Source organism: Salvelinus fontinalis, chromosome 7, assembly GCF_029448725.1.
Source record: "Salvelinus fontinalis isolate EN_2023a chromosome 7, ASM2944872v1, whole genome shotgun sequence".
NCBI lineage: Eukaryota > Metazoa > Chordata > Actinopteri > Salmoniformes > Salmonidae > Salvelinus > Salvelinus fontinalis.
The window spans coordinates 6,125,969-6,150,277 of NC_074671.1; the positions used below are offsets into that span (position 1 = coordinate 6,125,969).

At 42.9% G+C, this 24,309-nt stretch overlaps 2 protein-coding genes across 5 annotated transcripts in view; both read right to left on the minus strand.

The window, feature by feature from the left end:
- The window catches only part of LOC129858943 (nuclear receptor coactivator 2-like), a gene marked incomplete in the record, with an annotated part of 197,553 nt that extends 188,278 nt beyond the window's left edge, over positions 1–9,275 (minus strand). The window contains 1 exon segment of the mRNA XM_055928189.1: positions 8,924–9,275.
- A 7,892-nt stretch (positions 9,276–17,167) lies between these two features.
- LOC129858944 (translocating chain-associated membrane protein 1-like 1) overlaps positions 17,168–24,309 on the minus strand; it is a 44,615-nt gene continuing 37,473 nt past the window's right edge. For 3 of the 4 annotated variants that reach the window (XM_055928192.1, XM_055928191.1, XM_055928190.1), the window contains exons 9-11: positions 22,422–22,565; positions 19,813–19,967; positions 17,168–19,360 (exon numbers count right to left, since the gene is read on the minus strand). In XM_055928192.1, the coding sequence (XP_055784167.1) occupies positions 19,290–19,360; positions 19,813–19,967; positions 22,422–22,565 (370 nt within the window). In that variant the 3' untranslated portion in view covers positions 17,168–19,289. The remainder of the gene's footprint in view (positions 19,361–19,812; positions 19,968–22,421; positions 22,566–24,309) is intronic. The other variant, XR_008760108.1, reaches the window with a different exon arrangement.

The following is a 24,309-nucleotide window of genomic DNA, read 5'->3' on the forward strand; positions in this document are numbered from 1 at the left end:
ATTCCCTACAGCGCCTGGTCTACAGTAGTACACTATAAAGCAGGGGTGGCACCCTATTCCCTACAGCGCCTGGTCTACAGTAGTACACTATAAAGCAGAGGTGGCACCCTATTCCCTACAGCCCCTGGTCTACAGTAGTACACTATAAAGCAGAGGTGGCACCCTATTCCCTACAGCCCCTGGTCTACAGTAGTACACTATAAAGCAGAGGTGGTACCCTATTCCCTACAGCGCCTGGTCTACAGTAGTACACTATAAAGCAGGGGTGGCACCCTATTCCCTACAGCGCCTGGTCTACAGTAGTACACTATAAAGCAGGGGTGGCACCCTATTCCCTACAGCCCCTGGTCTACAGTAGTACACTATAAAGCAGAGGTGGCACCCTATTCCCTACAGCGCCTGGTCTACAGTAGTACACTATAAAGCAGAGGTGGCACCCTATTCCCTACAGCGCCTGGTCTACAGTAGTACACTATAAAGCAGGGGTGGCACCCTATTCCCTACAGCCCCTGGTTTGCCCCCCATCCCCCACACACACAAACAATGGGGGGGGGGGGGGGGGGGGGGGGGGGGGGGGCAGTCAGCCTTCAATGAAGTCCAGAGGGCCACACTGAACATGTATTATATTTCCTTGCTGTCAAAAATGTCCACTACCCAACTTCCGATGCTCCCTGACTGTCTAGTGATTATTAGTGAGCTGGACAGTCAATAAACTCTATGAATGTAGGTCCATTGTCATTTATACACCGTCTCAATTTGGTTTTAGTCATTCTGAAGTATATTGACTTTGTTGCATTCCGATGTTCACAATTCTTTTAACAACTGTACATCCATAGTAATTAAATCAAAATGGAATTTGTCACGCTTGGTATAACAGGTTTTAGACTTAACAGTGAAATTCTTACTTACGGGACATTCCCAACAATGCAGAGTCGATGTGCAGAGGTACGCGGTGATTGAGGTAGATATGTACATATAGGTAGGGATAAAGTAACTAGGAGTCAGGATAGATTCAGCAGTAGCAGTGTCGTCTGTGAGGAACCCCCCCCCCCCCCCCAAAAAAAAAGAGTCAATGACGTGAGTCCAGACAGCTATTTGATTCAATATTTAGCCGCATTATTTAGGACGCTCAAGACAAAGGATTCATAGGCTACACTTGAATAAACTAATTATTTGAACAAAGGGAAGATAAAATGTGCATTCATAGAAAGTCCATTTTCAGCCATAGCCAGGATTTTGATCTTGTGCCTATGATGCGGTCTGATCCCAAATCCCCCGTCCTCATCTGCTGAGCTACACTTCAGGAGCCAAAAAACAAAAAATCTAAGCTAATTGGTATACAAGGTGTCCAGTAGAGGTCAGTGTTTCAAAGCCACTTTACGTTGAAGAAAGCAACACGGCAAGATATCGAATTTTGCAACAAACAGTTACGGAGAAGAAAAAAAAACACGACTTGAACAAAAGAAGAGTCCGACGTCATTGATCACGTGGTTGTTACTTTGAAACAAAAAAACTAGTTTTTTTTTTTATTTATTATATATTTACAAAAGATGGTGGCTCCATTGTATGATTTAGAATGTTAAATAAAAACTGAACAGGATATGCTTATCAAAACACAATGTAGCCAGTGTTTCAAAGAAAAATTATACTAATTGGTAAAATAGTTTTTTCTATTTTTTTTTATCTATATGGGAATTCGACACTGTGCCTCCACAAGACGAGACTCACTAGCTGCTGCTCTACAGACAGAGACACCTGTCAGGTGAGAAATGGAATAGAATATTTACGCCAGTGGTCACCAACCTTTCAGTTGAGATCAGAGGCAAAATGCAAGCCGAGATCTACCGTTCAGAATTTTATTATTATATATTATTTTTTTTACATGACTTAAAAAGCGTAAGTCTATACAACATTAACCTATTACAAACAGTATCACTGTAGTAATGAGGTTTGTGCATTAGTCTATAGGCCCAAAACAGTATCACTGTAGTAATGAGATTTGTGCATTAGTCTATAGGCCCAAAACAGTATCACTGTAGTAATGAGGTTTGTGCATTAGTCTATAGGCCCAAAACAGTATCACTGTAGTAATGAGATTTGTGCATTAGTCTATAGGCCCAAAACAGTATCACTGTAGTAATGAGGTTTGTGCATTAGTCTATAGGCCCAAAACAGTATCACTGTAGTAATGAGGTTTGTGCATTAGTCTATAGGCCCAAAACAGTATCACTGTAGTAATGAGGTTTGTGCATTAGTCTATAGGCCCAAAACAGTATCACTGTAGTAATGAGGTTTGTGCATTAGTCTATAGGCCCAAAACAGTATCACTGTAGTAATGAGGTTTGTGCATTAGTCTATAGGCCCAAAACAGTATCACTGTAGTAATGAGGTTTGTGCATTAGTCTATAGGCCCAAAACAGTATCACTGTAGTAATGAGGTTTGTGCATTAGTCTATAGGCCCAAAACAGTATCACTGTAGTAATGAGGTTTGTGCATTAGTCTATAGGCCCAAAACAGTATCACTGTAGTAATGAGGTTTGTGCATTAGTCTATAGGCCCAAAACAGTATCACTGTAGTAATGAGGTTTGTGCATTAGTCTATAGGCCCAAAACAGTATCACTGTAGTAATGAGGTTTGTGCATTAGTCTATAGGCCCAAAACAGTATCACTGTAGTAATGAGGTTTGTGCATTAGTCTATAGGCCCAAAACAGTATCACTGTAGTAATGAGGTTTGTGCATTAGTCTATAGGCCCAAAACAGTATCACTGTAGTAATGAGGTTTGTGCATTAGTCTATAGGCCCAAAACAGTATCACTGTAGTAATGAGGTTTGTGCATTAGTCTATAGGCCCAAAACAGTATCACTGTAGTAATGAGGTTTGTGCATTAGTCTATAGGCCCAAAACAGTATCACTGTAGTAATGAGGTTTGTGCATTAGTCTATAGGCCCAAAACAGTATCACTGTAGTAATGAGGTTTGTGCATTAGTCTATAGGCCCAAAACAGTATCACTGTAGTAATGAGGTTTGTGCATTAGTCTATAGGCCCAAAACAGTATCACTGTAGTAATGAGGTTTGTGCATTAGTCTATAGGCCCAAAACAGTATCACTGTAGTAATGAGGTTTGTGCATTAGTCTATAGGCCCAAAACAGTATCACTGTAGTAATGAGGTTTGTGCATTAGTCTATAGGCCCAAAACAGTATCACTGTAGTAATGAGGTTTGTGCATTAGTCTATAGGCCCAAAACAGTATCACTGTAGTAATGAGGTTTGTGCATTAGTCTATAGGCCCAAAACAGTATCACTGTAGTAATGAGGTTTGTGCATTAGTCTATAGGCCCAAAACAGTATCACTGTAGTAATGAGGTTTGTGCATTAGTCTATAGGCCCAAAACAGTATCACTGTAGTAATGAGGTTTGTGCATTAGTCTATAGGCCCAAAACAGTATCACTGTAGTAATGAGGTTTGTGCATTAGTCTATAGGCCCAAAACAGTATCACTGCAAAAAATGATATAGAGATCAGTTGGTGTATTACTTGTGAGGCACATCTGAGCGAGCTAACATTTGAATAATTTGCATTTTTTTTTAATTTTACTGGGCCGATGGAGACTACATCTGATGGTCAGTCTCAGAGGAGGAAGAGGGTAGCAGACAGAGAGTAACCAATCAAACGTGTCCCTTCGCTCTCCCTTTCCTCCAATGACAGTGACCAAAAAAAAGGGACAAAGTCTTTCCAGCTGATGGTAAAACTCGAGTCGCACCGCATTACTTCTGCCTCGTGCACAAATTCACGCTGTTACTCCTATGGACCAGAGACAGCGAAATATCCCTCCATATTAAACACAACCCAAACCACTAACACTAAAGGAAGCATATCAATACACTTTCCTACTCAGTCATTGCAGCTGCAGTGCTGTTGTCAGGTGAGTAGAAGTAGGGATAACATGCATTTCATGGCTTTAAGGGAAAAAAAAGGGTTGAATAAAAAAAGTGTTGACAGTACTGAGTAAAAACAAACATGAACTCAGTCATAAAAATAGCAGCTCTTTACTGTATTCGTTGACAGTCTCTCTCTCTAGTCATGTTTAGAAACCTCACTGTATTCAACTTTACTGTATTCGTTGACAGTCTCTCTCTCTAGTCATGTTTAGAAACCTCACTGTATCAACTTTACTGTATTCGTTGACAGTCTCTCTCTCTAGTCATGTTTAGAAACCTCACTGTATCAACTTTACTGTATTCGTTGACAGTCTCTCTCTCTCTAGTCATGTTTTTAAACGTTTAGAAACCTCACCATATCAACTTTACTGTATTCGTTGACAGTCTCTCTCTCTAGTCATGTTTAGAAACCTCACTGTATTAAACTTTACTGTATTCGTTGACAGTCTCTCTCTCTAGTCATGTTTTTAAATGTTTAGAAACCTCACCATATCAACTTTACTGTATTCGTTGACAGTCTTTCTCTCTCTAGTCATGTTTTTAAACGTTTAGAAACCTCACCATATCGACTTTACTGTATTCGTTGACAGTCTCTCTCTCTAGTCATGTTTAGAAACCTCACCGAATCAACTTTACTGTATTCGTTGACAGTCTCTCTCTCTAGTCATGTTTAGAAACCTCACCGTATCCAACTTTACTGTAGCTTTCTTTTACACCTGCTACGCTACTGCAGACACAGTCATCTGAGCCATCCGATTGGCCAGCGGTAGGCCTATAGTGCACTTGATTTGGTCCCCCTGGGCCCGCGGGAAGGCAGAGTTCGTACCTTCTGACATCTGAAATGGTTCAAAATGGGAACACGTCACCTACCCGATGCGCAGGACAGCTGAATCGAGCGTACCTAGACCAACAGACTGAGATAAAAATATATATATAATAGGAATGCAAGGCTTATCGTTGTTTTTTACAGAAATGTTCGGCGATCGACTAGGAATGCCTTGCAGATGGCGTTTGGTGACCACTGTGCTCGACTAAGTCTAAGAAATGTCTAGAGAGGTTGATGTTTTGGAAGTCACAGCGGGATCCACCGACTGAGGGATCAAACAAAGCTTTGTACGTCATTTATCACGTGGTAACTGCTTGTAAACTTTACTTGGGGTTTGAATTAAAACTTTAAAAATTCACTTTTACATATTAACAAAAAACCTTTGGATCCTTAATTTGATAGTTACCAATAACTACTAGAGTGGTTTAATTTACAATCACGGTTTGAGAAAGACAAAAACGATCTAAATAGGATCGCTCAAAATTCAGTACCAGTGTGCCACGATTTCAGGAGAGAGTCCTCTGTCATGTTACGTTCCCCTGTAAGAAAACCCCAAAATGTTGCTCAAACATCAGGGAACTAACAAAGAGTCACTGACAACAACCAAAACTAAACAAGTGGGGCTTTTTGGGGGGGGGGGGGGTGTTGAAAGACACTCATGGGGGTGTCCACTGAAAGTTGCCTAGCAACAACAACTGAGACGTAAAAGACACCCGCCACGAGGAGCCCACTAAATTTGCCAACTAAGAGGAAAAACAAAAAGAAAAACCCACACCAAACTCACAAGGACAGGAAGCAAACCAAAAAGGTGGTGCAAAACAAAATCAGATAAAAGGATTGTTTGTCAAGAAATAAAAACAGGGAGCGCCAAACTAAAAAGGTGGTAAAACCTCCACACCTCCAAATGTACACAGACAACTGGAGCACTGGGCCACTAGTGTGGGAGCTCCGGTATCAATGGTTGTCACTAGTTACCACAGCATCAGCCATCGTTATGACTTTGTGGCTGTGGTAACTAGTGACAACCTGTATGGTATCAATCGTCCCATCACATCACTATGCCAGGGCTGCCAACGTTTGAAGAACGCTTGGAGTGAGATTTGCTCTGTGAATTTCATTGCCCCCTGCCACAACCCTCAGATGGTGGGGTCCCCTTATTAACAGTTTACTGTTTTAAAAAGCGAATTTACTGTAATTCTACATATTTTGACGTGGCTTAGTTCTATGACCAGGGTGTATTTGGGGTGGTTTGAACATTAAATGAAAACTCAAAATTCTATGCCTTTGTTACTGTGAGAGGTTTTGGGAATTATTTTTTATTTTAAGTATAATAATTTTTTATTAATTTTTTAGGGTGGTTTGACACATTATTCAGACAGTAATGAAACGAGATTGGGAGGCTGGCAAATGGGGAGGCCGGGAGAAAAGAGGGGGGGATTCCGGGGAAAAAGACTGGGGGGGGCATTCCGGGGAAAAAAACAATGGGATGGTTGGAAGCAGCCTTTTCCTTGTCACAGCCTAAATGCCAATCACCAAACAAGGAGACTAAATCAACTTTCGTACATGCTGTCAAAAGGCTGCATTCTGCAATAGGGACGGGAGTAACAGCAAAGTATTTTATATATTTTTTTTTTACAACATTGTACATAAAATAGCGCTACCTTGCTTTTTATTTTACAGTTTTATAAACTCAGCGGAGAACGTTCTCTCTCCACGCAGCTCCACTATAATCTTGAGGGGCGTTTCTTTAAAACGCCATCCAATCCCCTTGATCCTTTACATAACTAGACCAATCATATGCTTCAATGTTTCAGCGTTCACAGTGCTGTGGCAAGACAGGACAGAGGTTCCCCTCGTGCAACCTGGTCTCATAGACTAGAGGTAACATAGTAAATGTAAATCTGGAACCTCAAATGAGTATGATACAGTGTGTTAATGTTTAGTATGGTTACAGAAAGTTACTTAAGGCAAACACTAAAGCAGGTTGGTTGTAGTGGACGGGCGTTTAACGCGAATGTCTAACAACCCAAAGGTTGCATGTTCGGCTCTAATCACAGACAACTACAGCATTTGCGCTATTTAGCAACTACTTAACACTTTTTAGCTACTTTACAACTACTTAGCATGTTAGCTAACCCTTCACCTAACATGAACCCTTTTAGCTAACCCTAGCCATTATAGCTAACCATTCCCCTAACCTTAACCCTTTAACCTAAGTCCCAACCTTAAGCCTAACCTTAACGCCTAGCTAATGTTAGCATTAGCCACCTAGCTAACATTAGCAACAACAAATTGGAATTCGTAACATTTTTTATTTATTTATTTTATTTTACCGTTATTTTACCAGGTAAGTTGACTGAGAACACGTTCTCATTTGCAGCAACGACCTGGGGAATAGTTACAGGGGAGAGGAGGGGGATGAATGAGCCAATTGTAAACTGGGGATTATTAGGTGACCATGATGGTTTGAGGGCCAGATTGGGAATTTAGCCAGGACACCGGGGTTAACACCCCTACTCTTACGATAAGTGCCATGGGATCTTTATTGACCTCAGAGAGTCAGGACACCCGTTTAACGTCCCATCCGAAAGACGGCACCCTACACAGGGCAGTGTCCCCAATCACTGCCCTGGGGCATTGGGATATTTTTTAGACCAGAGGAAAGAGTGCCTCCTACTGGCCCTCCAACACCACTTCCAGCAGCATCTGGTCTCCCATCCAGGGACTGACCAGGACCAACCCTGCTTAGCTTCCGAAGCAAGCCAGCAGTGGTATGCAGGGTGGTATGCTGCTGGTACGTTTTGCAAATTTGCATCATGTTGTATATTTTACCAACCCATAACATATTGCACAAACTGAAATTCATAACATATATCATATCAAATGATTGCAGAACATCCACTAATTAATACATATCATCTGAACTTAACATATTATTATAAGTGAAATATCTAGAATTTACGTACATAATAATACGAAATGCTCTGAGACCAGGGTGGCTCGTGATGTTTAAATGCAAGCGCAGATGCTCCGATTTCAAAACGATGTGGAGGACAGTTGAAAAGATAAAACGCATTGACTATACAATTGATTAATAAGAAAAAAAAATAAAAGCTGTACTTTTCAATGCGTGAGATTTAAGAGGTGTGGCGTGAGAAGAGGATCAAATGCATGAGTGCTTGGCAGCTCTGCTCCGCACGTCATCACACTACGCAACCTCGCCTGCGTAGATTGTAAATAGGTCATTAAAACCCACAAAAAATTACATGTAGGCTATCGACTCCCTTTCTACCCCGGGTGGAGAGAGAGAAACGCAACGCAATAGGAACGTTCCTTTAAAGGGGGTGGTGATGGAACAGTCCTGGGGGGGTGGTGGAACAGTCTGGGGGGGTCGTCATCATCACAAGACGGTCTCGGTGAGATTCCACTGGAACTCTGCAGCACTTACTTCGTGGCCATTCAGTTTCACACCACTATTGAGAAATACCACTGGTGTAACGTTGCAACTTTGCCACCAAGCGACATTGTAGCGAAGCAAGCTTTGCACGATGCAGATAGAAAGCTGACTCACTAAAGTCACTGCTATAGGGAGCATTACGTAAACAAAGTTGTTTACCTTTTTATTTATATTTACGGTAAGGGTGATTCGTGGATATGAGCAATCCGATCACTGCCCTGAATTTAAAAACCCGCTCAAAACACTAAGGTAAATAGCCAAGGAGAGGGTCTCTGAAAACATTCACAATGTCCACTGTTGTAACTAGCTAATGGTTGGCTAGCGTGGATCGGAGAACTTCAGTCACTGACAACAAACACACTCAGAAACATAAAGTATTCCCCGGTGCACGAAATGCATGTTACACACGCGAAAGCACTGCATGTCTGTCAAGCACAGAAACGAGTAGTGAAAATTGGTCAAGTGCTGCAAGGCAAAGGAACATAATTTACAAACATGTCTAGTTAGCGATCTAGCTTCCCCTGTAGTAGCCTCCGCTAGCAGTTAGCTAGGCAGTCAGCGCTGCCTTGCTTAGCAAGCTAACGTACCTAAACCGAACCTGTTTCAGATATTGAATCCCTCGCAAAATTAGGGCACGAATTGCACACCAAAAACAGCGAACCAACCAAAACAACAAAAGCCCACATGCGTACTTACGATGTGAAACTTTCCGTCGCCCGTGCTCTGTTAAATCCCGTGTGTTAGACCCGGTCTGACCTTCGGTTGAGAGAAAAAGCTATACTGCTAGCTAAATGTGCTGCGGCCATGTTCCTCCGACTGCTCTGTGCTGGCTGAAACCCCGATGCTGACTGGCTGCTTGTTTATCTCGCTAGCAAGCCTCCCCCACACATCATATCACGGCACCACAGAGAGGAGCTACTCGGTTAGCGGGGGTCTCTCTCCGGTATGGAAGGCAGCGTTGCTTTGCAGCGACCAAACAGCAACAACCTGGCAAAGTGACGATATAGCACGGAGAGACAGCGGAGAGAAACACCCGTGATTTAGCTAGTTAATCAAAGAGGATAGAATACGAATGCATAGTTATTTAAGATGACTTGACAGCATAGATACACTATAGCACTTTAGCTATAACCTATTTAATCTACTTACAGCAACATGTAGGCTAAACACAACTATTCAGTTATATATTTATTATTAAGGATCCTCCGGGTATATCCCTAGCAAGTAATATTACATGTAGTTATTACAAAAATAGTAAACATATCTTATTTATTTTTTATTGTGACTAGTTTGATTAGGAACAAGTGGTAAACATATCAGACAATGACCATTGCTGCAGATGAAGGATACATCTTAAATGGTACCCTATATTGCTTCTATAGTGCACTACGTTTCACAAAGGCCCTATAGGTTCCTGGTCCAAGTAGTGCACTAAAGGGAATAGGATGGCATTTGGGATGCAAAGGGAAGTAAAGTGATGAGCAAAGCAGAAAGAACCAGAGAGGATTCTAGAGTCTGACTCAGGTCTTGTGCAGAGAGGACTGCATGCTCAGGTCACAGAGTGCGTGAATACACACACACACACACATTTTTAAAACTTTTTTTTGAATCCACAAATCACATTGCAGTAATGAATGATTCACACGCGCACACACACACACACACACACACACACACACACACACACACACACACACACACACACACACACAGACAGAAAGGAGACACTGAAACCAGACACACAAATTGGTCTGATACTCAATAAACTACACATCCTCCTACAGTAGTCATGAATTAAAGGATCACGTGAGCAACAGGGCATGAATGCAGCTTATCTCAGTGAATGACGATAACACAGTCTTCATCATAGACCAGACTAGACCTTGGACACTAGACAGCAAAACATCCCTCCTCCTCGTCTCGTTTGATAGCAAGAGCAAAAATAACAAACAACTCCTTAAACATCTGGTCTACGTCCCGTATGACACCCTATTCCCTTCACAGTGCGCTACTTTTGAGCAGGATCCATATGGTTGTGCACTCTATAGGGATTAGCGTGCCATTTCTGGACACACATGGATGTCACTTTTATGTTGATAACGTAGAGAAAGACATGTGCCGTTGTCTTTTTGAGACACAGACAAGCATAGCGCTTCAGTACGGAACAAGCTTTTAGTCTGTCGTGGACACTAGCCAATCAGTCACTCCAGAAGGACGTTTGTTCCCTGTATAGTGTGCACTACTGTTGACCCAGGGCACATTTAGTGCACTATGTAGGGTCCCATGTAGTGCACTATGTAGGGAATAAAGTGCCATTTAAGGACTCACAAGGGCTCCCGAGTGGCGCAGCGGTCTAAGGCACTGCATCTCAGTGGCAGAGGTGTCACTACAAACCCTGGTTCGATCCCGGGGTGTATCACAGCCGGCCGTGATCGGTAGTCCCATAGGGCGGCGCACATTTGGCCCAGCGACGTCCGGGTTTGGGATAGGCCGTCATTGTAAATAAAGAATTAGTTCTGAACTGACTCGCCTGGTTAAATAAAGTCGTCTACGATTCTGCAGGGGAGTCTTCTGTTTATCTTTGCAACGTCCCTTTGGTCTGCAGGGGAGATTCGTAGACATGAGGGTAAAGTAACAATTGTCTGTGCATAAACATGTGGCTAAGTACCTCTCCTTCAAGTCCTTATCTACTACAACAATTCTAGCTGAATCAGGGTTCAACTGATACATGGAGTTATTACAACACGTGTAAATGGAGTTATTACAACACGTGTAAATGGAGTTATTACAACACAAATGGAGTTATTACAACACGTGTAAATGGAGTTATTACAACACGTGTAAATGGAGTTATTACAACACGTGTAAATGGAGTTATTACAACACGTGTAAATGGAGTTATTACAACACAAATGGAGTTATTACAACACGTGTAAATGGAGTTATTACAACACGTGTAAATGGAGTTATTACAACACGTGTAAATGGAGTTATTACAACACGTGTAAATGGAGTTATTACAACACGTGTAAATGGAGTTATTACAACACGTGTACATGGAGTTATTACAACACGTGTAAATGGAGTTATTACAACACGTGTACATGGAGTTATTACAACACGTGTAAATGGAGTTATTACAACACGTGTACATGGAGTTATTACAACACGTGTAAATGGAGTTATTACAACACGTGTAAATGGAGTTATTACAACACGTGTAAATGGAGTTATTACAACACGTGTAAATGGAGTTATTACAACACGTGTACATGGAGTTATTACAACACGTGTAAATGGAGTTATTACAACACGTGTAAATGGAGTTATTACAACACGTGTAAATGGAGTTATTACAACACGTGTACATGGAGTTATTACAACACGTGTACATGGAGTTATTACAACACGTGTAAATGGAGTTATTACAACACGTGTAAATGGAGTTATTACAACACGTGTACATGGAGTTATTACAACACGTGTAAATGGAGTTATTACAACACGTGTAAATGGAGTTATTACAACACGTGTCCTGAATTGCATCACCATTATCCAAACCACTGCTATCACATCATATTAAGATATTAGGCCACCTTGATTCCTGTGATAATGGTCTACTCACCAATTAAATATAGGCCACATTTGCATAAACTGAAGATTTTCCAATTAAATATAGGCCACATTTGCATAAACTGAAGATTTTCCAATTAAAATTGACTAAATTGTGCAGGTTATTTTAGGACATTATATTTAAATGTTTTAACCTAACACTTGATTGGGCAATTATACACTGAACAAACATATAAATGCAACATGTAATGTGTTGGTACCATGTTTCATGAGCTGAAATAAAAGATCACCAGAAATGTTCCATACGCACAAAAAAAAAGCTTATTTCTCTCAATGTTGTGTTTACATCCCTGTTAGTGAGACATTCTCGTTTGCCAAGATAATCCATCCACCTGACAGTTGTGGCCAATCAAGAGTCTTATTAAACATCATGATCATTAAACAAATGCACCTTGTGCTGGGGACAAATAAAAGGCCACTCTGAAATGTGCAGTTTTGACGCACAACACAATGCCACAGATGTCTGAAGTTTTGGCATGCTGTGTGTAATTGGCATGCTGACTACAGGAATGTCCACCAGAGCTGTTGCCGGAGAATTTAATGTTCATTTCTCTACCATAAGCCACCTACAAAATGGTTTTAGAGAATTTGGCCGTACGTCCAACTGGCCTCACAACCACAGACCACGTGTATGGCGTCGTGTGGGTGAGTGGTATTGCTGATGTCAACGATGTGAACAGAGTGCCCCATGGTGAAGGTGTGGTGATGGTATGGGCAGGTATAAGCTACAGACAATGAACATAATTACATTTTATCGATGGCAATTTGAATGCCCAGAGATACCGTAATGAGATCCTTCATCCGCCGCCATCACCTCATGTTTCAGCATGATAATGCACAGCCCCATGTTGCAAGGACCTGTAACACAATTCCTGGAAGCTGAAAATGTCCCAGTTCTTCCATGGCCTGCATACACACCAGACATGTCACCCATTGAGCATGTTTGGGATGCTCTGGATCGACGTGTACAACAGAGTGTTCCAGTTCCCGCCAATATCCAGCAACTTCGCACACAGCCGTTGAAGAGCAGTGGGACAACATTCCACAGGCCACAATCAACAGCCTGATCAACTCTATGTGAAGGAGATGTGTCACGCTGCATGAGGAAAATGGTGGTCGCACCAGATACTGACTGGTTTTATGACCCACGGACCTACTTTTTTTTTTAAAGGTATCTCAAATCTAATACTATTTGTCCCATGCTCCGAATACAATGGGTCTAGACCTTACAGTGAAATGCTTACTTTCAAGCCCTTAATCAACAATGTAGTTTTAAGAAAAATAAGTGTTAAGTAAAAAAGAAAATATCGAATAATTAACGAGCAGCAGTAAAATAACAGTAGCAAGGCTATTTACAGGGGGGTACCGGTACAGAGTCAATGTGCGGGGGCACCGGTTAGTTGAGGTAAATAAGGTAATATGTACATGTAGGTAGAGTTAAAGTGACTATGCATAGATAATAACCAGAGAGTAGCAACAGCGTAAAATAATAAGTTCAGAAGTCTTATGGCTTCGGGGTAGAAGCTGTTTAGAAGCCTCTTGGACCTAGACTTGGCGTTCCGGTACCGCTTGCCGTGCGGTAGCAGAGAGAATAGTCTATGACTAGGGTGGCTGGAGTCTTTGACAATTTTTAGGGCCTTACTCTGACACCGCCTAGTATAGAGGTCCTGGATGGCAGGAAGCTTGGCCCCAGTGATGTACTGGGCCGTACTCACTAACCTCAGGATGCTCTCGATGGTGCAGCTGTAGAACCTTTTGAGGATCTGAGGACCCATGTCAAATCTTTTCAGTCTCCTGAGGGGGAATAGGTTTTGTCGTGCCCTCTTTACGACTGTCTTGGTGTGTTTGGACCATGTTAGTTTGTTGGTGATGTGGACACGAAGGGACTTGAAGCTCTCAACCTGCTCCACTACAGCCCCGTCGATGAGATTAGGGGCGTGTTCGGCCCTCCTTTTTCCTGTAGTCCACGATCATCTCCTTTGTCTTGATCACGTTGAGGGAGAGGTTGTTATCCTGGCACCACACGGCCAGGTCTCTGACCTCCTCCCTATAGGCTGTCTTGTCGTTGTCAGTGATCAGGCCTACCACTGTTGTCGTCTGCAAACTTATTGGTGTTGGAGTTGTGCCTGGCCGTGTAGTCATGAGTGAACAGGGAGTAGAGGGGACTGAGCACACACCCCTGGGGGGCCCCCGTGTTGAGGATCAGCGTGGCGGATGTGTTGTTACCTACCCTTACCACCTGGGGGCGGCCCATCAGGAAGTCCAGGATCCAGTTGTAGAGGGAGGTGTTTAGTCCCAGGGTCCTTAGCTTAGTGATGAGCTTTGAGGGCACTATGGTATGGAACGCTGAGCTGTAGTCAATGAATAGCATTCTCACATAAGTGTTATTTTTGTCCAGGTGCGAAAGGGCAGTGTGGAGTGCTATAGAGATTGCATAATCTGTGGATCTGTTGGGGCGGTATGCAAATTGGAGTGTGTCTAGGGTTTCTGGGATGATGGTGTTGATGTGAACCATGACCAGCCTTTCAAAGCACTTCATGGCTACAGACTTGAGTGCTACGGGTTGGTAGTCATTTAGACAGGTTACCTAATTGTTCTTGGGCACAGGGACTAACTATGTGACTAACAAATGCATATCTTTATCCCTGAACACGGCAGTTAAGCCACTGTTCTCTGGGCACCGATGACATGGATGTCGATTAAGGCAGCCCCCCCCCCACCCCCCTGCACCTCCCTGATTCAGAGGGGTTAAATGCAGAAGACACATTTCAGTTGAATGCATTCAGTTGTACAACTGACTAGGTATCACCCCTTTCCTGGTCATGAAATCTGTAGATTAGGCCTAATGAATTTCTCAGTTAACCAATTTCCTAATATGAACTGTAACTCAGTAAAAGCTTTAAAATTGTTGCATGTTGCATTTATATTATTGTCCAGTTTATATTTCAGTCCACTACCAAATTGCACGTCTTTGACAGCAGGTTGTGTGAACCGTAGCTCCACCGTGTGGTTGGCAGTGGTACAGCAGGGATTTAGTTGGTTTCAACCAATGATTTATACACTGCTCAAAAAAATAAAAGGAACACTTAAACAACACAATGTAACTCCAAGTCAATAACACTTCTGTGAAATCAAACTGTCCACTTAGGAAGCAACACTGATTGACAATAAATTTCACATGCTGTTGTGCAAATGGAATAGACAAAAGGTGGAAATTATAGGCAATTAGCAAGACACCCCCAAAAAAGGAGTGATTCTGCAGGTGGTGACCACAGACCACTTCTCAGTTCCTATGCTTCCTGGCTGATGTTTTTGTCACTTTTGAATGCTGGCGATGCTCTCACTCTAGTGGTAGCATGAGACGGAGTCTACAACCCACACAAGTGGCTCAGGTAGTGCAGTTCATCCAGGATGGCACATCAATGTGAGCTGTGGCAAAAAGGTTTGCTGTGTCTGTCAGCGTAGTGTCCAGAGCATGGAGGCGCTACCAGGAGACAAGCCAGTACACCAGGAGACGTGGAGGAGGCCTTTGTGCCAGGAGGTGCACTGCCAGAGCCCTGCAAAATGACCTCCAGCAGGCCACAAATGTGCATGTGTCTGCTCAAACGGTCAGAAACAGACTCCATGAGGGTGGTATGAGGGCCCGACGCCCACAGGTGGGGGTTGTGCTTACAGCCCAACACCGTGCAGGACGTTTGGCAATTGCCAGAGAACACCAAGATTGGCAAATTCGCCACTGGTGCCCTGTGCTCTTCACAGATGAAGCAGGTTCACACTGAGCACATGTGACAGACGTGACAGAGTCTGGAGACGCCGTGGAGAACGTTCTGCTGCCTGCAACATCCTCCAGCTTGACCGGTTTGGTGATGGGTCAGTCATGGTGTGGGGTGGCATTTCTTTGTGGGGCCGCACAACCCTCCATGTGCTCGCCAGAAGTAGGCTGACTGCCAATAGGTACCGAGATGAGATCCTCAAACCCCTTGTGAGACCATATGCTGACACATGCACATTTGTGGCCTGCTGGAGGTCATTTTGCAGGGCTCTGGCAGTGCACCTCCTGGCACAAAGGCGGAGGTAGCGGTCCTGCTGCTGGGTTGTTGCCCTCCTACGGCCTCCTCCACGTCTCCTGATGTACTGGCCTGTCTCCTGGTAGCGCCTCCATGCTCTGGACACTACGCTGACAGACACAGCAAACCTTTTTGCCACAGCTCTCATTGATGTGCTATCCTGGATGAACTGCACTACCTGAGCCACTTGTGTGGGTTGTAGACTCCGTCTCATGCTACCACTAGAGTGAGAGCACCGCCAGCATTCAAAAGTGACCAAAACATCAGCCAGGAAGCATAGGAACTGAGAAGTGGTCTGTGGTCACCACCTGCAGAATCACTCCTTTTTTGGGGGTGTCTTACTAATTGCCTATAATTTCCACCTTTTGTCTATTCCATTTGCACAACAGCATGTGAAATTTGTTGTCAATCAGTGTTGCTTCCTAAGTGGACAGTTTGATTTCACAGAAGTGTGATTGACTTGGAGTTACATTGTGTTGTTTAAGTGTTCCCTTTATTTTTTTGAGCAGTGTATATACACACTAGATAACACACAAGGGCCGCTGTTTTGAAGCCATGGCACCTCCATCTTTGTACTTCCCCACTGCTGTAAGACATTTGAAGCTATAGAAAAATGCATGTCAACTTTATTTAAAAAAAACATGTATTCTATTAGACACCTGAATGTGTACTTTTACATTATATTATTATGTGAGCAAAACATTAAAAAATTAAAGTCAAATTTTTTAGAAAGTTCTAATGTCCCCAAAACAACAAAAATACTTTTGATGTACTTTTGGCCTTGAAACTTTTAATTGCAAGACTGTAGAAATCCATTTATTTCTATGGAGGACTGCTTCTTCTGGGGAGTGCCAATATGGCTGACCAGTGGCTTCCAAGCCTATCATTGGCCAATAAATAACAATTAGCATTCCAGGGTTTATATACATCATTAGTTTCAGCTCATGAACTTTGACCTCTAGTTAAAGTTTATTCATTGGCGTTCATTCCGAAGATGATAAGAGATAAAATTATAGTTATGTTCTTAAAGAACTGGAGGTAGTTAAGTGATTAATTGATATGATTTACAAAATGAATAAACATTTTGGTAATTTAGCAGACGGTCCTATCCATCTTATACAGGCAGTGCATTCAAAAGGTAGGTAACAACCACATATCACCGTCAAAACACTATAGAACTTTCACTACATTAACATATTTCTACCAAAATACCATCTCAGTTCAATAAAAATGGGACACATTTCTTTCCGTGTAAATTATTTAATGGCAACGAGTGAGCATGTTAAAGGAAAGAAAGATCCCGTCAGCTCTGATTTGGCACGTTCAGTTAAAGGAGGGAATAAAACAGAACACAACATTTCCTTCTTCATAACATCAAATGATATTCCATGGACATGTTCAAAGGAGACAAAAATACAGCGGTTCATTTCCAAATGGCACCCTATTCCCTTGATATAGAGCACTACTTTTGAGCAAGGCCCTTGGTCAAAAGAGAATAGGTTGCCATTTGAAACAGACAGCGACAAAACACAAACCACTCGGGTTGTTGACCCCCAAAGTAGGCCTCAATGCCATATTCTCCAACAAAGAAAATACCACTAATATTAATAACACTAAATATGTCATCTAATAACCTCCGTGATAGGATCCTCATCACTTATATTAAAACTACAGATTTTTTGGCTTTTCAGGCTCTCGAATGAAGGCAGCCAATCGCCAACGGCAACCATTTTTTCACTAAGGAGTGCGTCCTAAAATGGCACCCTATACGCTATGTAGTGTGCTACTTTTGACCTGACCCCATAGTGGCTCTTGTGCACTATATAGGGAATAGGGTGCCATTTGGAATGCAACACCAATAATTAATTTCTCCCTTCACACAGTGACCACTGATCCTGCCATTGGCTGGGTTTGGAGGGGTGAACGGCCCTATCCAACCGTGTTAGATCAGTGGTCACTTCAGCAAAGGAAAGGCCGCAGGATGCATTAAACAGGGTTCAGGCCTTTTTTACAGCACCAAATCAAAAGGCTTGAAAAGCAACAATCACAATACTCTAGAATGGCTTCCTATCCTCATTCCCGTTCCTTCAATCTCACTGCCAGCGTCCTGAGAGAAGGTCTGCGACTCAACTTGGACCCTATTCCCTATGTAGTGGCCTACTTTTGACCAAGGCCATACATCTCTGGTCAATAGTGGAGCACTATGTAGGGAATAGGGTGCAATTTGAGAAGCACACAAACTGGTAGGTTAAAACAATATGGTGGAACCAATTAAACCTATCCATTCCATTGAACCAATTAAATAATTCCATTGAACCAATTAAACCTATCCATTCCAATGAACCAATTAAACCGTTCCATTGAACCAATTAAACCTAGCAATTCCATTGAACCAATTAAACCTATCCATTCCATTGAACCAATTAAACCTATCCATTCCGATGAACCAATTAAATCATTCCATTGAACCTATCCATTCCGATGAACCAATTAAATCATTCCATTGAACCTATCCATTCCGATGAACCAATTAAATCATTCCATTGAACCAATTAAACCTATCAATTCCATTGAACCAATTAAACCTACCAATTCCAGAAAGATGTCTGTTGATGAAGGGGGAAAAAAAGAGAGAAAAAAAGAAAGGAAATGAGGTCATTTAAAATAGAAGGTCAGCAGGTGAATTTCCCCTCAGGCGCTTCCAAATAAACGGGACTGAATCAAGAAGACCTTTTGTTACAGAAACAGAACACAATCTGATAAATAACATCTCTGGCTTGGGGGGGGAGGGGGGGTTTACTGAAACACTGAGTTTATATCATTCCTGACATTTTAAATCTGCACATCCTGTACAGTCTATGAATAGGCACTTTTAAATAAGCTCTTTGTTACATGTGTTCTTTCATGGTTTTCTTTTGCTGCGACAGTGACACGGCAGTGTCACAATGGTTCTGGGAATGGTCCAGCGCTGGAGATCGGCAACAACCAGGTGAAGCCAAGATGCATTCTGGATCTTGTAGTCCCGTCGGAAGGAGTTGTCCTCCTTTAGTAGCTGTAGTAGATGAACAGTCCCAAATGAACCCCTAGACCCTTGAGGGGATCTGAGATAATATGACAGGTGTAATCAATATGGGCTTAGTTCCAACCGGCCGTCTGATATGCTAGGTGGAAGTTTCACCATATTGCTTGAATCAATCATATCCTCTTAGATCTCTACAAGGGTCTAGGGGTGGATTTGGGATTAGGCCATAGACAGCATATAGAGCAGTGGAATGAGAAGGCTGGATGCTGCTTGAAGGGGACAGGAGAAAAACGGGTTTCGGTTGGAGAAACAGAGAGGGGGGAGGGGGAGGGGGGGTAGTTTACGAAGACTTCTCTTTCTTTGCTCTCGGCGAATCGGCTCCGTAGGAACTCACTCCGTTCACTCCATTGGCTGCCAACGACAGAAGATGAAGTCAATGTTCTCGGAGCAAAAAACAGGTGAAGAAAAGATACAAAATGACTAGAGCTAAAGCCAATTTACCCCGCTCTCCTTGCAGTATTAACACCCGTTTTAACCCTAACCAACATATTCTCCGTTTTAACCCTAACCAACATATTCTAGGGGCGGCAGGTAGCCTAGTGGTTAGAGCATTAGGCCAGTAACCGAAAGGATGCTAGATCGAATCCCCGAGCTTACAAGGTAAAAATCTGTCGTTTGGACAAAGCAGTTAACCCACTGTTCCCCGGTAGGCCGTCATTGTAAATAAGAATTTGTTCTTAACTGACTTGCCTAGTTAAATAAAAATTCTAGATGGATCCGATTAAAAAGCAGACAACTTAAAAGCAGAGAAAGAACACAATGTGTTAACTTAGACAACATCCTCTGGTAGCAACGTGACTCACCTTTGTCTTTCTTGGACTTGGTCTTGGGCGCTTGGAGCTTCTTGGGTTTCTGGGCCTGGGGCTGGGCCTGCTCTCTCCACCTCCTCAGCTGGAAGTTGATGAATTTCCACATCATGAAGACTTGAGTCACACAGATGGTAGCTAGCACAGCGATCCTAAGGAGAGACGAGACGGTAGTTAGACACAGCGATCCTGAGGAGAGACGAGACGGTAGTTAGACACAGCGATCCTGAGGAGAGACGGTAGTTAGACACAGCGATCCTGAGGAGAGACGGTAGTTAGACACAGAGATCCTGAGAAGAGACGGTAGTTAGACAAAGAGATCCTGAGGAGAGACGATAGTTAGACACAGAGATCCTGAGGAGAGACGAGACGGTAGTTAGACACAGCGATCCTGAGGAGAGACGAGACGATAGTTAGACAAAGAGATCCTGAGAAGAGACGGTAGTTAGACACAGCGATCCTGAGGAGAGAGGAGACGGTAGTTAGACACAGCGATCCTGAGGAGAGACGAGACGGTAGTTAGACACAGAGATCCTGAGGAGAGACGATAGTTAGACACAGCGATCCTGAGGAGAGACGATAGTTAGACACAGCGATCCTGAGGAGAGACGGTAGTTAGACACAGAGATCCTGAGGAGAGAGGAGACGGTAGTTAGACACAGAGATCCTGAGGAGAGACGAGACGATAGTTAGACAAAGAGATCCTGAGGAGAGACGAGACGATAGTTAGACAAAGAGATCCTGAGGAGAGACGAGACGATAGTTAGACAAAGAGATCCTGAGGAGAGACGAGACGATAGTTAGACACAGAGATCCTGAGGAGAGAAGAGACGGTAGTTAGACAGCGATCCTGAGGAGAGACGAGACGGTAGTTAGACACAGAGATCCTGAGGAGAGACGAGGCGGTAGTTAGACACAGCGATCCTGAGGAGAGACGGTAGTTAGACACAACGATCCTGAGGAGAGACGAGACGGTAGTTAGACACAGCGATCCTGAGATGAGACGGTAGTTAGACACAGAGATCCTGAGAAGAGACGGTAGTTAGACACAGAGATCCTGAGGAGAGACGAGGCGGTAGTTAGACACAGCGATCCTGAGGAGAGACGGTAGTTAGACACAGAGATCCTGAGAAGAGACGGTAGTTAGACACAGAGATCCTGAGGAGAGACGAGACGGTAGTTAGACACAGCGATACTGAGGAGAGACGGTAGTTAGACACAGAGATCCTGAGGAGAGACGGTAGTTAGACACAGAGATCCTGAGGAGAGACGAGGCGGTAGTTAGACACAGCGATCCTGAGGAGAGACGGTAGTTAGACACAGAGATCCTGAGAAGAGACGAGACGGTAGTTAGACACAGAGATCCTGAGGAGAGACGGTAGTTAGACACAGAGATCCTGAGGAGAGACGAGACGGTAGTTAGACACAGCGATCCTGAGGAGAGACGGTAGTTAGACAGCGATCCTGAGGAGAGACGGTAGTTAGACACAGAGATCCTGAGGAGAGACGGTAGTTAGACACAGCGATCCTGAGGAGAGACGGTAGTTAGACACAGAGATCCTGAGGAGAGACGAGACGGTAGTTAGACACAGAGATCCTGAGGAGAGACGAGACGGTAGTTAGACACAGCGATCCTGAGGAGAGACGGTAGTTAGACACAGAGATCCTGAGGAGAGACGGTAGTTAGACACAGAGATCCTGAGGAGAGACGAGACGGTAGTTAGACACAGCGATCCTGAGGAGAGACGGTAGTTAGACACAGAGATCCTGAGGAGAGACGGTAGTTAGACACAGCGATCCTGAGGAGAGACGGTAGTTAGACACAGCGATTCTGAGGAGAGACGGTAGTTAGACACAGCGATCCTGAGGAGAGACGGTAGTTAGACACAGAGATCCTGAGGAGAGACGAGACGGTAGTTAGACACAGCGATCCTGAGGAGAGACGATAGTTAGACACAGAGATCCTGAGAGGAGACGGTAGTTAGACACAGCGATCCTGAGGAGAGACGAGGCGGTAGTTAGACACAGCGATCCTGAGGAGAGACGAGGCGGTAGTTAGACACAGAGATCCTGAGGAGAGACGGTAGTTAGACACAGCGATCCTGAGGAGAGACGAGACGGTAGTTAGACACAGAGATCCTGAGGAGAGACGATAGTTAGACACAGCGATCCTGAGGAGAGACGAGACGGTAGTTAGACACAGCGATCCTGAGAAGAGACGAGACGGTAGTTAGACACAGCGATCCTGAGGAGAGACGGTAGTTAGACACAGAGATCCTGAGGAGAGACGGTAGTTAGACACAGCGATCCTGAGGAGAGACGAGACGGTAGTTAGACACAGCGATCCTGAGATGAGACGGTAGTTAGACACACCAAATATCACATTTGAGGTAATAGTCAAACTGGCTCCAGACTGTTAGAGCACCGTTACAGCCAAACTGGCTCATTTCTTTACTAGACTCTGTTCCTAATCCCCTTTTCTCCACCATCTGAAAGGACTTCATGGAAACACAATGAGACAATTACCTCCCTACTACAACTAGTTAATTGTCTTTAGTTAAGTTTCACTCGGGCCAAGCCACCCCATTACACGCTCTGTCTCTCACCGAACGAGGAGCACGTTGAAGTTTCCGTTGACCAGGTCCAGTCCCTGTTGATCCGCGTTGGACAGGCCGAAGCCCACAGTCAGGACCGACAGGGACAGGGTGAGCAGCCGTCCGAGGACAAACAGAACCGCCCAGATGGTGAACCTTGTAGAGAGACAGACACGTCTTACATGACCATAACATCCTGTCTTCTTTCTCAAGACCTGTAGACTGTCTAATAGATAAACACTATCTAACACAAGACCTGTAGTAGACTGTCTAATATATAAACACTATCTAACACAAGACCTGTAGTAGACTGACTGTCTAATAGATAAACATTATCTAACACAAGACCTGTAGTAGACTGTCTGTCTAATAGATAAACACTACCTAACCCAAGACCTGTAGTAGACTGACTGTCTAATAGATAAACATTATCTAACACAAGACCTGTAGTAGACTGTCTAATAGATAAACACTATCTAACACAAGACCTGTAGTAGACTGTCTAATAGATAAATACTACCTAACAAGACCTGTAGTAGACTGACCAATATATAAACACTATCTAACACAAGACCTGTAGTAGACTGTCTGTCTAATAGATAAACATTATCTAACACAAGACCTGTAGTAGACTGACCAATATATAAACACTATCTAACACAAGACCTGTAGTAGACTGTCTGTCTAATAGATAAACATTATCTAACACAAGACCTGTAGTAGACTGACCAATATATAAACACTATCTAACACAAGACCTGTAGTAGACTGACCAATATATAAACACTATCTAACACAAGACCTGTAGTAGACTGTCAGTCTAATAGATAAACACTATCTAACACAAGACCTGTAGTAGACTGTCTAATAGATAAACACTATCTAACACAAGACCTGTAGTAGACTGTCTAATAGATAAATACTACCTAACAAGACCTGTAGTAGACTGACCAATATATAAACACTATCTAACACAAGACCTGTAGTAGACTGTCTGTCTAATAGATAAACATTATCTAACACAAGACCTGTAGTAGACTGACTGTCTAATAGATAAACACTATCTAACACAAGACCTGTAGTAGACTGTCTAATAGACAAACACTATCTAACACAAGACCTGTAGTAGACTGTCTAATAGATAAACACTATCTAACACAAGACCTGTAGTAGACTGTCTAATAGATAAACACTATCTAACACAAGACCTGTAGTAGACTGTCTAATATATAAACACTATCTAACACAAGACCTGTAGTAGACTGTCTAATAGATAAACACTATCTAACACAAGACCTGTAGTAGACTGTCTAATAGATAAATACTACCTAACAAGACCTGTAGTAGACTGACCAATATATAAACACTATCTAACACAAGACCTGTAGTAGACTGTCTGTCTAATAGATAAACATTATCTAACACAAGACCTGTAGTAGACTGACCAATATATAAACACTATCTAACACAAGACCTGTAGTAGACTGTCTAATAGATAAACACTATCTAACACAAGACCTGTAGTAGACTGTCTAATAGATAAATACTACCTAACAAGACCTGTAGTAGACTGTCTAATAGATAAACACTATCTAACACAAGACCTGTAGTAGACTGTCTAATAGATAAATACTACCTAACAAGACCTGTAGTAGACTGACCAATATATAAACACTATCTAACAAGACCTGTAGTAGACTGTCTGTCTAATAGATAAACATTATCTAACACAAGACCTGTAGTAGACTGACCAATATATAAACACTATCTAACACAAGACCTGTAGTAGACTGTCAGTCTAATAGATAAACACTATCTAACACAAGACCTGTAGTAGACTGACCAATATATAAACACTATCTAACACAAGACCTGTAGTAGACTGTCAGTCTAATAGATA